Below are 14,737 nucleotides of genomic sequence, written 5' to 3' on the forward strand. Positions count from 1 at the left end.
ATTGATCCAAAATTATGTGGATATGCTTCGCAGGTGTCGTTGTTGGTTTGATAGCCTGGCTGTCTGGGAACTGAGGGATAGGGGAAGGTTCCACCTAGATCTGTTGGTTGGCCGAATACTCGCACGCTAGTGGCTCCAGTTGGAACCAACAGACATTTGGACCTCCAAGGATTCATTTGTATCTTACACAAACGACGACGATCTCTCAATCAGCCCGCAACCCCAAGGTAGCAATGCTTGGTAATCCTGTCACATGGATTTGGTCGGAGAACGTCCGGACGAGTATATTCCATTGACTTCCTGGTGCTTAGAGGTACTCGGATGCTGGCGCTTGAAGGTCACGCAGTACCTGGGTGGGTAACTGATGCGACTTCGTCCAAAAGAGAAACCGAACGTGTACGCATAATGATGGACAGACAGGCTCGTGAGGCTGGCATATTGCAGTTCCAAATACTCCAGCTGACACCCTTCCTCCAAGCGCTAGCACTGTGTCTCCTTCGCCTCTTCGATCCCAGCAAAATGTTGGTGCAAGGATGTAACTAAGCGATTATGAACTCATCTAGCCACAGCCGTCGTAGTGCTGACAGACCGCAGACGATGCTCCTTGTATTCGTTCGTCAAGAACCGTGATAAGGCCCTCTCTCGGTTGCGGATGTACACTCAGTCCATGTTACTCATACCATGATCATTGCGGAACCTCAAGTAACGACAGAAGAGCACTGAATCTTGGAGCACCACCATCATGACCACGCAAGACAACAACAACGATTCCTCTGCGGCGCCCAAAGTTGACTATGTGTTCACTCGGGATTTCCTTGATAACAATCGGTGCGCGGTGACTCCTTGGGATTCGAGTATGAACTGCTGACCGAATTCAAGCATCAACTTGATGCATACCTTGTGGTCCAAGATCTTTGGCTACAATGTCCATCCCAAAATTCCCACCAACCGCCCAGGCCTGCGAGTGGCAGACGTTGGCACGGGCACAGGGTACTCTCGACTTCCAGGTGCACCCCTCTGCGGTTTCCTTCACTGACACATTCGTACCAGCATCTGGCTCTTCGATGTCCGTGAGTTGGTCGACCCATCGGCCCGCCTGGAAGGCTTCGATATCTCGTTTGACGCCGCACCCCCCACAGAGACATTGCCGTCCAATGTGTCATTCAGGCACTGGGACGTGAACCATGACTTACCAGAGGACCTTGTGGGCGTATTTGACCTTGTCCACGTGCGCTTTTTTGCGTTTGTTCTGATGAACGACCAAGTGCAGCCTGTTGTCAAACGCCTCTTCAATATGCTCAGTATGTCCATATGTCCATATGTCCACATGCTTGTTGATCTGCCCTAGGATTGTACTATGCCCGGCGGGTTGCGTGTATTACTTTTGCTGACGACCAATGAACCAGAACCTGGCGGCTATCTCCAGTGGGGCGATCCAGACTTCCAGTCAGTTCGTTTCGACAAGACGAAGCCAGAGATTAAGGCAGAGGCTATGGCCGAGATGTTCAAATTGCTGTCTGTACAAGACCCGCGTTTCAAGCCAACTTGGGTCGCGAATCTGCCAGGGATCTTTACTACCGCAGGTTTCGTGGAAACAGAGGTTGACAAAAACGACTGTCCACCCCATATGGCGTTTATGCTGCACGAGTGTGGGTTGATGATCCACGAGCTGATTTATCGCAAAACCAAGAACGAAACAATGCAGAAGGAACTAGGCCGTCTGCTTCCTCTAGCAGTGGAAGAGACAAGGAACGGTGTATACACGACCGCCGTACGTTGGACGGTGGTTGGAAAGAAGCCCGAGGCTTAAACTGCGAGATTACAATATTAGGAGCTGTAAGCAAGTCTCAGGTGCATTTTCCGATAGTTTTGCAGAAAGCGTGAGGATTTTGTGTTACGTGCCTGGGAATCTCATATCTTGAGAAGATCAATGTCAACATACTAGTACCAGAGGACTTCACATGCGATCAAATCGCAGAACAATTGGGAGAATGATTAATTGGTACTTAACAGCCATTAATTAATGTCCTTTATGTGCTTCTAAAGGTCTAGTCTACAAGAGGTCGTATGGTTTTGCGAGGCCTGACCACCCCAAGTCAATGCCATTAGCAGACAACAAATTGCGCCAATGAAAAGAGCGGTGCCGCCAGCGTCCATACGTCGAAGGTTCTCCCCAAGAGGGAGAACACGCTCTTTGGAACTGGACTTCGGCGGAATGGGTACAAACAGAAAAGCAATCAAAATAAGGGCAGTCCCTGCGGGAACGTTGTTGAAAGAGACGTCAGTACAAGGAGCTTGTGAGAATCAAAAATCCAGAAAGAATTTCGGAAAACCGACATCTAAAAGCACCAGCCTGGGCAGAAAATCAGTAAGTCTCATAACCGTGATGCAGTGTGGGACGATGCAGTGTGGGACGATGCAGTGATGTTGCATACGCCAGTTAACATATTCAGTGATAGCGCCACCGATGACTGGGCCAATGCAGACACTGATGCTCATTGCGCTAACCACGATTCCTTGGAAGGCTGGCACTTTCTCAGAAGGACGATATATTCGATGATCGCTAGAGCGCCCTGGAGAAGCCCTGCTGCACCAACACCGAGTAGTACACAACCAAAAACGAGAACAGCGGACGACGGGCTGGCGGCGGAGACAGCGAACCCAACTTTTCAACATGTCAGCCTGCGATCTTTGAGAATCTTAAGGAAAATCGGGCCTGAAATTGCTTTCGAACACCACCAACGAGACTAGGTACACGATCTTCGCATTGATGTATTTGTAGAGATTGCCAAAACCGGGCTGAAAAGCTATGACTATGAGAAGGTGGGCTGATCCGTACCAAGAGACATCACTTAGTGATCCACTGGCATTTGTGTCAGGTCAAATTCGGATTAAAGCGTATGGGAGAGCAATCGCCTCACAGTTCTGTTCTGATGCTAGGAATAGCAACGCCAATGATGTTTACATCCAGACCGTTGAGAAAAATGCCGAGACATAGCGCAATGATGGCAATTACTAGTCTCTATGAATGAAGACATGGAGTGGATTGGATATCCTCTGACGTGTCGGGGATGGTCTCTGGCATTTTTGCTCGTGTCTGTCCAATGGCCACAGCATGCATGCCTGGGCATTTGCTTGAAGTTCTATGTCCTGGGACTTGCTTTAGAGATGGGAAGTCAATCTGCCAGGGAGTGCCTTGTATACAGTATGCAAGAGAACGGGAACGGTGCTCATGATGCATCGTGCCTGGTCTTGCGATAAGGCTTCAACTAGACCCGCGGACGCGGCTGTGCGGCCCACCGGCTGCCAGCGATGGCCTTTTGCGGCTAAAATCAGAACAATCCACAGACCCCGCGGGCGGGAGAACACAGCTGCACTTTAATTTTAGGGTAGTATCGCCGTGGTATGTTGGTTGCATTTGTATTGGAGAGCCCCGTAACACATGACACGCATTCGTCATGTTGGTGCCGGGGTTCGGCCATCATGTCTCCACGTAGATGCGACTTTAAGTTCCAGCTGAGATCTCCACGGGCGTCATTCCGCTTTCGCGTTGACCTGGTCTAATTATGGAGGCGCACAAATTCGGGTTCAAGTCTGGCTGTTCCCTATCCCATGGCTCGTACTCTGGGGGGTGGAGTTCAGTTGTTCCGCACGATCATCATATATCCCAAAGCCTGTTCACCTGACCTCCGCAGCAGACACAACATTCGGATTTGCAGACTCAATGCGGCGTCGCCAATCATACCCCTATCAAGCTGAAACGATGTTTTTGCCAATTCTGAATCCGAGGGCTGACGAAGCATCTTCTTCTGCTACCTTTGACTCTCATCCCCCTCCCGGCGTGGCTCGTGGAGCTTTTCTTGTCAGTCTTGCAATCACCCAACCACTGCAATGATGAGATACTTACCACAAGCCGTTCAGGGTATCGTATGGGCAGGAGCTTGTCTATCATGCATTTTTCTTGTACTTCGTTTGGTGTCACACCTACGCGCAGGAAGTCGGAAACTTTTCTTGGACGATGGACTTGCAGTTCTTGCATGGATTATCGTCCTTGTCACAGCAGCGCTGTGGCAATGGATGGTGTATGACATGTACTACATACTGAACATCAGTGCAGGCTTGGCAGCCCCCGATGCAAACTTCTTCCCGAGGCTTATCGTCTTTGCTCGAATACAGGCCGTTGTTGAATTCTGCTTTTACACTACACTGTTCGCCGTGAAGCTTTCATTCTTGTTCTTTTTCAGGAGGCTTGGCCAAAGGGTTCAGGGACAACAGTATATTTGGTGGCCTGTTCTGTTCTTCTCTGTGGTCAGTTATGTTGTCTCCGTTGGCGACATCCAATTCATCTGCGAGCTCGGCCCGGCAGAAACTCTGGTTACGTACTGTAACACGGATCCTGCGACGAGTTTTGCAGTGGCCACATTGAAAGCTAACTGTGCACTCGATGTCTTTTCAGACTTTCTGAGTATGTCTGAACTCACGTGATGAACTTCTTTGTATGGGCCAAGGCTGACTAAGATGTCTCTAGTAATTTTGATTCCGATCTCCATCCTTTGGAATGTGCGGATTCCCCGGGGTAAAAAAGCTGTGTTCGTCGGGCTGTTCTCACTTACACTCATCACAATCCTTGTTGCAATTGTTCGGGCTGTGAATATCAGCTTATCCAGGCGAGGAGCAGCGCGAGAAGACACAACTTCCCTGTGGCTTTGGAGTGCGATACAGGCTCCTCTTGGTATGAAATTTCCACATGTGTCTCTCCCTCGCGCGGTTCAAGAAGTCTCTCTGACACATGCCTTTGTTCTCTGCTGGCAGCTGTGATTATTTCCTGTCTTTCTTCTTTTCCGCAGCTTTTCAGCCAGGGTGATACAAAAAGACAGAAGCCTATATGGACGCCTACGCATACGTACTACCAAAGACTCAGATTACGCATGAAAGCAACTCCCAAAGAAAGCGGCACGTCTCAGGACCGGTCGTCTATCATTTCAATGCCAGCACAGTTCTCGCCTGAATTGAACAGCAGCAGAGTTTTGAACGGGCAACACACGCAGTACACTGTTTCGTTCGATAGTCTTGAGATGCAGCCCGAGAGACTAGAGCAGATCTCGCAGCCCCATCAAGCTGAGCCGGTTAACGTGGTCATGCCCCAACCTACTCATCAACAAGATAGTCTGGCTGTGTCGTCTTTTGGAGTGTGGCCTGAAATTGGCGCGGATCTGCCGGAGAAGAACCAAATCACGAAGCACGTCACTTATAGTGTTACGACTGAGCCTGCAGAGTTGCATTGCCACGACGACCAAGGGCACGTGTGATGAAGGGTGAATGAGAATCAATATACACGCACTCCGTACCAGGCAAGTCTCCCTACGCGAGCTCAGCTCACACGAGGAATGCCCGAGACATGGTGTAGAAAATGTAATCAAGATGACATGTTTTGGCATGCAGAGTGAATAAGGACACTGGCAGAGAATACACCAAAGCAAAAATTGGACAGCCGGTAGTTTTAACAGGTTTGAGGTTGATCCGCGCACAAATAGCTGTGGATCTGACTGTCTAGCCACACAGACTGAAAGGCCTGCCATGTGTGAACTCGCCGGGGGCACCAGACCTCACCTGAGAGTTCGACACCATATTGCAAATCAGCAATGCAACTTAGGGACGCCTAATCTGTCAGCTCGTGGAGACATCAGGCAGATGGGGTTAGGCCAAAGTAACCCTGGGAACCCTGCTTGCATCAAGGGTGACTTCGGATGGTGCGGCCCTGATCAAGTGGAATGAATTGAATTGGCGAAGTGCACAGTATGAACCACGTCTTCCTTCACATGATACATGCCTCAAATTTGCACAGTATATCCACATCAATAGCGGTGAGCCTATTGGTGGGCTTGCCGCAGCCTGTTGCTAGCCTTTCATGCGGTTAGTTGCCCTCACTGACTGCTGGTCTTTCTCTCGTCCTGGCGGCATTGCACGCTGGCTCCAGCGCTATCCTGATCCTTTCTACCTGTTGCTATAAAGCTTCAATTCCAGTGCAGCTTCCACTGGCCAACTTTGCGCTACATTTAATCTGCTTGTATTAGACAACAGGCACTCTTCAATTGCCTACTTGATACGCCAGCCACCATGCATATCCTGTCAGCCGGAGCCCTGGTGGTCTTTCTCCTCGTCCTCGGACTGGTTCTTCACTCGGGCTTTTGTCTAGCTTTAAATTATTTTGAGGCCTCAAAGGTCGGCGTACCGATCCGGGTACTCCCAATTAGCCACAACAACCCGATATGGATGTTACTCGATCGTCCTGTCCTTTCATTTGTGAGGCGTCTCCCATTCGGACTGGGTGACAACAGCTTTACCAGGTACAACTTCCGTGCCTGGGAGATTCATGACAGATATCGTTCTCATCACGAGATGGGCGACGTCTGGATGCATGCCACCCCAGTGAGGAACTGGTTGTACGTTGGGGACCCTGAAACCGTTACAGAGATCTGGAAGAGAGGAAGGGATTTCCCACGAGAAACCACGGCGACTGGTGAGCACTCTTTTGAACGAAAGCTTATGATTTGTCTCCGAACTGACTTCGGCTATGAACGACCACAGCGATGCTTGACGTATTCGGTGAAAACATAGCCACAGTTGGTCTATATTCGATCACCAGCAGCCCCTAAACTCTCCTATTCCCACATGCTGACTAGCCGCTTTAGTCACAAGGGGAGCAGTGGCGCAGACACCGAAGGCTCGTGAATAACTCTTTCAACGATCAAAACAATCGTATTGTCTGGTCTGAGAGCATTAATGTGGCGTCCGATGTTCTGCAATACTGGATATCTCAAAAGGCAGTGAAGACGATCGCTGACGATACTCGGACACTGGCCCTCCACGTCATGTCACGGGCTGGCTTCGGAAGGTCTTTCAAGTTCCAAGGCCGGGGGAAGGACGACGGGAACGCCTCAGACGGCCCAACTATGAACTACAAGGACTCCCTCAAAACGATACTGGATAATTGCGTTCTGATCTTCGTCTTTGGCCCAAAGTTCTTGGGTAAGACTTGGCTCCCGAAAAAGCTCCGAACTCTACACAAAGCATGTGTTTCTTTCCAACAGCACATGACGGAAGCCTACGAAGAAGAGAAGCGCGTCTTGGGCGCTGGTCAGTCCCAACCAGCACACCAAAACTTCCTCACTCTGCTTGTTCGTGCATCACAAGGCGATGACCAACAAAATGGCAGCAATGCCTACCTTACGGAGAGTGAGATTTATGGCAACATGTTCACTTTCAACTTCGCTGGGCATGACACTACAGCACACACTCTCACGTTCGCTCTTTACTTCCTGGCAGCTTTCGCAGAAGTGCAGGACTGGATCCATGAAGAAATCCGTCACGTGGCAGGTGCGCGGCGTACGCAAGAAACGGAGTACGAGATCGACTTCCCGAGGTTGAAGCGTTGTCTGGCCGTAATGCTGGAGACACTGCGTATATATACGCCTGTTCCGACGTCCAAGTTCACCGGTTCCAGTGCACAGACTTTGAAGGTGGGTAGAGGAGGGAAGACGATTGTTGTTCCACCTATGACCATGGTCCTTCCCAGTTACGCGGCACTCCAGATGGATCCGAAATGGTGGGGCACCGACTCACTTCAGTGGCGCCCGTCTCGTTGGATCGAGGAGCAGAATAGCGGTGCAGGCAGATATGGCCCAGGGGACGAGGAGCTCATTACACCTCATCGAGGCTCATACGTTGCCTGGTCTGGAGGTGCTAGGGACTGCCCAGGAAGGAAGTTCTCGCAGGTCGAGTTTGTAGCAACACTAGCTACGCTATTCCGGGAGCATCGTGTCGAACCGGTTCCGATGACGGGAGAGACACCCGAGGCCTCAAGAAAGAGGGTGCTGCATCTCATCGAGACGGACTCTGCGCCAGTCCTGCTTTTGCAAATGCTGCATCCCGAGCGAGCACCGCTGAGGTGGAGACGCAGGTGATCAAGTTAATGTCTTTCTCAGTACAACATCGAGGTAAACAGAGTTACTATCCCGAACAACATAATTTTTGTTTTCCGAAGCATTACTCCGATCGGTGTAAATGGATGCGCGGGACGTCACAAATCTGAATCCATTATAAGCGATGTCTTGGGCGGATTATAGATATTTAAAATGTGCACTCGATTCTATTGATCACTGACTGTGCCTGGTTGAGAATTTCCGGCCTAGAGCATCACCCAGGCGCTGTATCGCTGGCTCAAGCTCATCCCTTGGTGCAGCTGCAAAGGTCAATCGAAAGTAGATGCCACAACTTTCATCGACAACTGGGACGAACCAGCTCCCTTTACTAATCAGCACACCACTTCGTCGCGCCTGAGAAAAGATTTCCTCCTCTAGCTGCAAAGCACGGCGCCAAGCAATGTCATCTGAATCTCCATTCAGAACATGTGTTACTTTCGAAGAATCAATCTTGATCCATAAGAACATGCCGCTTGTAGGAACAGCCCAAGAGCAAATGTCCAACGGAAGGAAGCGCTCACATGCCTGGAGTAGAAGGTCTCGACGCTCCCTGTATTGCAGCGATAGCGACAAAAGCCAGCGAATAAATCCTTCGTGGCCCCAAGTTTGGTCCAGCAACTTATATAACATAGCTTGCGAAGGGCCGCTTGGTGACAAGACGCCAACTTCCGAGTAGGACAGAAACTTGCGAATGACTTGGGAAGAGGCAGTTATCCACCCGCAACGTAATCCAGGTGCCAGAATCTTGGACGTAGTATCCATACGGATCACACGGCCGTCAACATCCAAGGAGAGGTATGAGTTTGGTAGATGTGCCAGATACTCATCCAGGGACGTTGAGTCTGTTTCTAGATCAGAGGGCCCAGGATATGGTCCGAGGTGGAGGAAGTAATATGGGTCGTCTTCGAGTATGTACAGGTCATGCTTGGCTGCTACCTGATATATTTCCCTTCGTCGTTTGTTACTGTGTGTTATACCAGTAGGGTTTTGACCTGTGGGGATCATATAGAGCAAGAATGGTTTCGGGCCCATCTCAAGATCCCAAGCATCCAACTGCAAGTCCAAGTCGCCAGGTATGACGCCGAAATTATCTGTAGCCACATTAAGAATCTTGAGACCTTGGGCTTTGGCAGCAGAGATGGTGCCGGTGTATGAGTATTCCTCCATAAGTACAACATCGCCTGGGTTGCTGAATATCCTAAAGCATATCTCTAGAGCTGAGGTAGTGCCACAAGTGAGAGAACTCTCCCAGTCATTATATGGCGGGTTGTGAATCATCTCAATATGCTCAGTAACGAAACGGAGAACCTGAGGAGATCCGGCAGAGTAACCATAGTTCATGGCTACGGAGAGGTCGTATTCCTGCTCTCCTTTGGTACAAGCCGTCGACACAGCCTCCGGAGTCTTGAATGGGCCGCTAGAAGGGCAACGCATCTCAATCGACTCCCATGGAAAGTACTCAGGTGATGGCCGCGCAGTGCCTAGTGTGATCATGCTAAGCGGATCGGAATCCCTCGAGGCTACCTTGAGGGGCGAGTCTGTTTGAATCAGACTGTTTGCACTGAACCGATGACTCCAGCATTTCGCGTTAGGTTTTGTGTCAAGCGGGTGGACTTTGAAAAATTCTGACGAGGTATAAGGGGCTGCTCCCGAAGGAAGAGGTTGAGCCCTTTTTCGAGCTTCCTCTATCTCATCCAATCGTCGGCGAAACATGGTGAGACGACAAGACAGCGTAGGAAAGGTTGGTGGCAGAAAGGGAGAAATGTCAGATGATATTTGTTGGTCGATAATCATTGGAGGCTCGAGCGACTTTGTTGCATATATGGAGGACAAGAGAGCTATGATATATAATTCAAATTCTATGTTGTAATATGACCATTCATTGAGGGATTGCCCTTGACAATTATGTTCCTACCCTCGCACGTACGACATCGGCATCACGGCGTATGAAGGGGAACGGAGCTAAAGGCTGCTTAGCTTCGAACTCGGAGCGGAGTGGGTGACCCAAGTCGCCGGAAAATGGGCGGATCACGTGATCTTTGTCCGGTACTCCGACTGAAAGCCCCGTTCATCGAAGTTTACCCCGTTGCAGTTCAGTTCAACGAACTCGATCCACAACAAGATTTTGAGATGGCGACCAGACAGGCAGCTTGTGAGCCCTGCCGCAAGGCAAAAGTCGCCTGCGACCACATGTTACCGTGTAATCGTTGTGAAACCAGTGGCAAGGGCGAGAGCTGCATCTACAGGACGCGGCCCTTCAAGAGAAAGCATCCGGAGATGACTTCGCGCGTGATTGAGACTCCACAGTACGTAACCCGGAGAGATGAGAAAAAAGACGCCAGTTACTCATAATGACTTCTCCGTCTTAGTCAAACTCCTCCTGCCCCGTCCACGGCTTCTCCTGTCCCGGCACGTAACACGTATCCAAACCCTGGGTACCTGGGCTACTCCAGCCATGCCACCATCTTCAATCATATCCCTTCCGATACTCCAGGGACCCCTGGACCTAGCAATAGTGGTTCTACAGTCCCGAGGACTAGTCCCCTACATTCAACACGAAGGGAAGACCCGGTGATTCAGTGCGGAGCAGATTTGATCAAGCGGGCTGTTCTGACTTACAAATTAAGTGACCTCCAGGGCTTGATATCATTTTGGCTGGCGTTCGGTGTGAACCTGGCCCTCGGAGAACCCTTGGTCGAGCTGTGTGCTGCAACCATGAGTCGGTTCTGCCAGAATCTGACCGAGGAGAATAGCACCTGGTTCTATACTCAATCACGGCTTTTGTACTACAACTCGATGCGAAGGTTAAAGTACAGTCAAAACACCAGCCGAGCCCAGTTCGACGCTCAGTACTTGGATGATAGCACAAGGTGGGAAACAGTGGGCTTCTTCTTCACAGCTGTGGCTCGTGCCACGTTCGATGTCAAGTTCTATCCCTCTTTATACAAGGATGCGGCTGAGCTACTCGGGCTCAGAGAGTTTGCTGCAGACATCAGTGACTCTTGCCTAGACTTATGTCTCAAGTTGGACTGCATGAATGATTTACAGCTTGTGCTCCAGTACGAAAACTTCATCATTCATTCCTGCGTTGATGGAGACCAGAGTGAGTGCGTCCCCAAGGCATGCAGCATCATCTTGTGTCTCACCTGTGTCAAGGCTATACCTCATGGCGAAGGCTTGGGGATGTGATCGCTTCTGTATATGCCCTTGGCTATCATCAAAAGATTGAGACAAATCGCCACACACCATTCTTTCTTGCCGAGTTAAGGAGAGCAGCTTTTGCCACTATCTACTCAGCAGATAAGAATGTCGCCATATTCTTGGGGCGTCCACCACGAATGAGTAAGAGATTCTGCTATTTCCAAACACCCATGACAGAGCCACTTGATCAGTACGACACCGCGTACAAGTGGCCGCCGGGAGTCGAGATCAGCTATAGGGCAGAAATGCGTTGGTCTGCATTATGTGCTTGTCTAAAGGAAGAGGTCATGGAATTGTTATTCAAAAAGAGGAGCGGCGAAATTCTCGAAAAGGCAAGGTCAGTCATGAATCCATTTTGCAATGATCTCGCGATGGTAACGAAGTGTGCAGCTCAATAAGATCGCGGGCCATAGCACAATGGGACGCTTTGCCAAGTCATTTCAAACTATCTCGCAGTCTCAAACAAACTACTCAATCACCGTTCAGCAGAGACTTTCTGGCGAGCGTACGTTTAAATCATTTACATATTGTCTTCTTACTCAATCTACTATCACTTGATCGTCTCTCAGAACCCGATGAGGCTATGGTTGACGTTTCACAAAATATGCTTGGTTTGGTTTCAGAGGTTGTCCTTCTTCGTGATCAACTGGCAAATTCTGGAACCGGGCTTGTGTGGAAGGTAATTAAAAGACATTTCTGCCAATCCTTGAATCCCCTATTTACCAGGCTTTTAGGTTGTGTACTTTGGACTCCCTGCCGTGGGCATCATCTTGCTGTCTATGCTGAGGTGCAATTGTCCATTACCAGCTACAGTGCTGCAGAACCTCAACGTACTCGTAGCCGAGGTGGACATGGGTAGCCTTGTGAAGCAAGACGAGCCCAACTACGCTCTGCTCTCGCAAGTAACCCACACAATAAGAGCTTTTCTTGACTCTGTCAGCTTTGTGGGAAGACATGGGAGCTCGCAGTTGACGGGAGGAGCACGGTGGACGCAAGGGGCCGAGTTGCTGTCGCCTCATATCGATTTGGCCAACCTGGACTTCGAGATTGAGTTTTGGCAAAATCTTGCAGGTTATTCGTCTTTTCTAGAGGATGACCCAGCAGGCTTTGTTTCACGGTAGCTCTTAGTGGACTGGAACAGAACCATATATCAAACCGATTCGCGGGAATGGTGGTCATTGAACCTCTGTTATTCTGGCCGCAGTGTCTTTGACTTAAAGCCAATGTACATTAGGTTTTTGAGCTTTATACGCAGCTCATTGTCTGAGACCTACTCATTTTCCCTGAAGATGATACAGGAGGACTAGTGATCACAGGCAACAACAAGCATGCAATGTGCGCCAGCGTTAAAAAGTACACCTGATCGCTAAATTTACTTGGGTGAATTGAGAATGTATTCCTCAAGGTCCCATCTGCTAGTGCAAAATGATCGAGTTGTTGCGGCCGGACGATTGTTCAAGTTCGTAGCGTATAGTCAAATTTGGTAGAGTTCTCACCGAAAGAGGGATCGCTCCGAGAGATGACTCCGATTTCGCCGCCCCCAAATCTCTCTCCGTATTCCACAGTCCGTGCTCTCTCCGGTTCGCCGACTAAGAAGAACAGGTCGTTAGAGCAGAAAAGTCACAAAGAAGACCGGTCAACCAATTCGGCGCTTGCCAGCAGTATTAGTATAAATTTTCTATTTTTCTCATTCGTGGCCATGACCCATATCTGTTTTTTTTTCAGCAGATATCTTCTCACATGCCGCACTGCACCCTACCATGTCGAATACAATCAAGCTCGCCGAATATCTATTCACCCGTCTGCGCCAACTCGGTGTTGAGTCGATCCATGGCGTTCCAGGTGATTACAATCTAGAGCTTCTGGATTTTGTGGAACCATCTGGGCTTCAATGGATTGGAAATACCAACGAATTAAATGCTGGGTATGCTGCTGATGGTTACGCCAAGATCAAGGGCATCGCCGCTCTCGTCACGACCTTTGGCGTTGGCGAATTGTCTGCCATCAACGCTATCGCGGGAGCGTATACGGAATTTGCACCAGTAATACACATAGCGGGTACACCCCCGAGATCAACTCAGGAATCTCGAGCGCTAGTTCATCATACGTTCAATGATGGCGAATATGGTCGATTCAGCCAGATAAACGCACATGTTACAATTGCACAAGCCTCGCTTTGGGACCCGAGAACCAGTGCAGAGCAGATCGATGCAGTTCTCCAACAATGCCTCATCCACCACCGCCCCGTCTATATTCAAGTTCCCGTCGACCTTGTCGCTGTTTCCCTACCAGCCGAGCGACTCAGGACTAAGATTATGGTGCCCGAAAGTCTGCCGTCCACGCTAGAACAAGTACCGACTGTTGTGAGTAAGGTTTTGGAGAGGATGTCCAAAGCAAGGCGACCCATTATCTTAGCCGATGGTGAGATGCGCCCACTTGATATTGTTCAGGATGTGCAGGCCTTCGTTGACGCAACTGATTGGCCCACCTGGACGACGCCCTTTGGCAAGGGTCTGTTAAATGAAACGCGGCCAAACTTTCACGGCATCAACAGGGGGAGGTTCGATGCCATCAAGGTGCAGGAATTCATCAGCAAGGCTGATCTGGTCCTGAATTTTGGACCACACCACAGCTCTACCAATACGTACGGTTACTCCAATATCCCAGACACCGCTATTACTATCTGCTTCTCTCGCGACGGTGTCAAAATAGGCAATGACCTTTTCCACGACTTACCGACAAAATCTATACTATCTCAATTAAACGACCATGTCAACCTATCAAAAATCAAGCCATATAAATCTTACCCCGACCTTCCTCACAATTATTCCCTCTCTATATCTAATATACCCGCCGACAACCCGATCACCCAGGATAAGCTATGGAACATCTTAGCTACTTTCCTGCGACGCGGCGATATCGTCATGGGTGAGACGGGCACCCCAGGATATGGTGTACGAGAGATGCCTTTGCCACCAAAAACACGGATGTTTACTCCCGTTACGTGGCTCTCGATCGGCTACATGCTCCCAGCGGCGCAAGGGGCTGCTCTAGCGCAGCGCGAGCTAGGGGTTACTTACGAGCCTTATAGGCATGCGAGAACCATCCTATTCATCGGCGATGGCAGTTTCCAGATGACAGCCCAGGAACTCTCATCAATCATTCGTTATGACTTGAACGTGGTGGTTTTTCTTATTAACAACGACGGCTATACAATCGAGCGATGTATCCATGGGAGGAACCAGGGATATAACAATATAGCCAGCTGGCGTTATCTTGAGGCACCCAAGTTCTTTGGTGCTGATGAAGATACCTATTGTGCATCGGCAAGAACATGGGGAGAGTTAGACGGCGTGCTCAAGCACTTGAGCGAGGCCAACAAGCTTAGGATGGTTGAGGTTTTTGTTGATCGAGAAGATGCACCACACGGGGTGCTACAGCACTATCTGAAGTTGCAAAAAGATAAAGAGTAGATAATTAATGATCAAGGCGGAAAAAAGACTTGTCTAGAATTTTAATAGATTCAGGCTCTATATTTTCAAACAAGGGGATTT

At 49.6% G+C, this 14,737-nt stretch overlaps 6 protein-coding genes across 6 annotated transcripts; 5 read left to right on the forward strand and 1 right to left on the reverse strand.

Moving 5' to 3' along the window:
* Window positions 1–742: 742 nt before the first annotated feature.
* On the forward strand, window positions 743–2,567 carry J7T55_007860 (uncharacterized protein; the record flags this gene model as incomplete). The annotated part of the gene is made up of 6 exons (XM_053130996.1): window positions 743–828; window positions 880–990; window positions 1,051–1,301; window positions 1,407–1,771; window positions 2,110–2,219; window positions 2,525–2,567. 6 exons carry the CDS (start codon window positions 743–745, stop codon window positions 2,565–2,567), a joined length of 966 nt encoding a protein of 321 aa, XP_052990696.1.
* Window positions 2,568–4,077: 1,510 nt separating this feature from the next.
* On the forward strand, window positions 4,078–5,309 carry J7T55_007861 (uncharacterized protein; the record flags this gene model as incomplete). Its single annotated transcript, XM_053130997.1, has 3 exons — window positions 4,078–4,465; window positions 4,659–4,732; window positions 4,848–5,309. 3 exons carry the CDS (start codon window positions 4,078–4,080, stop codon window positions 5,307–5,309), a joined length of 924 nt encoding a protein of 307 aa, XP_052990697.1.
* An 808-nt stretch (window positions 5,310–6,117) lies between these two features.
* J7T55_007862 (uncharacterized protein) lies at window positions 6,118–7,964 on the forward strand (the record flags this gene model as incomplete). The annotated part of the gene is made up of 3 exons (XM_053130998.1): window positions 6,118–6,520; window positions 6,589–6,623; window positions 6,693–7,964. The coding sequence occupies 3 exons, from the start codon at window positions 6,118–6,120 to the stop codon at window positions 7,962–7,964; spliced, it is 1,710 nt and encodes a 569-aa protein (XP_052990698.1).
* Window positions 7,965–8,156: 192 nt separating this feature from the next.
* Window positions 8,157–9,776, reverse strand: J7T55_007863 (uncharacterized protein; the record flags this gene model as incomplete). The annotated part of the gene is made up of 1 exon (XM_053130999.1): window positions 8,157–9,776. One exon carries the CDS (start codon window positions 9,774–9,776, stop codon window positions 8,157–8,159), a length of 1,620 nt encoding a protein of 539 aa, XP_052990699.1.
* A 225-nt stretch (window positions 9,777–10,001) lies between these two features.
* On the forward strand, window positions 10,002–12,304 carry J7T55_007864 (zn 2cys6 transcription factor; the record flags this gene model as incomplete). Its single annotated transcript, XM_053131000.1, has 5 exons — window positions 10,002–10,288; window positions 10,352–11,085; window positions 11,361–11,520; window positions 11,567–11,688; window positions 11,997–12,304. The coding sequence occupies 5 exons, from the start codon at window positions 10,002–10,004 to the stop codon at window positions 12,302–12,304; spliced, it is 1,611 nt and encodes a 536-aa protein (XP_052990700.1).
* A 639-nt stretch (window positions 12,305–12,943) lies between these two features.
* Window positions 12,944–14,656, forward strand: J7T55_007865 (Pyruvate decarboxylase; the record flags this gene model as incomplete). Its single annotated transcript, XM_053131001.1, has 1 exon — window positions 12,944–14,656. The coding sequence occupies one exon, from the start codon at window positions 12,944–12,946 to the stop codon at window positions 14,654–14,656; it is 1,713 nt and encodes a 570-aa protein (XP_052990701.1).
* Between the last annotated feature and the right edge of the window lie 81 nt (window positions 14,657–14,737).

Source organism: Diaporthe amygdali, assembly GCF_026229845.1.
Source record: "Diaporthe amygdali strain CAA958 chromosome Unknown NODE_25_length_736740_cov_64_583793, whole genome shotgun sequence".
NCBI classification, from domain to species: Eukaryota; Fungi; Ascomycota; class Sordariomycetes; order Diaporthales; family Diaporthaceae; genus Diaporthe; species Diaporthe amygdali.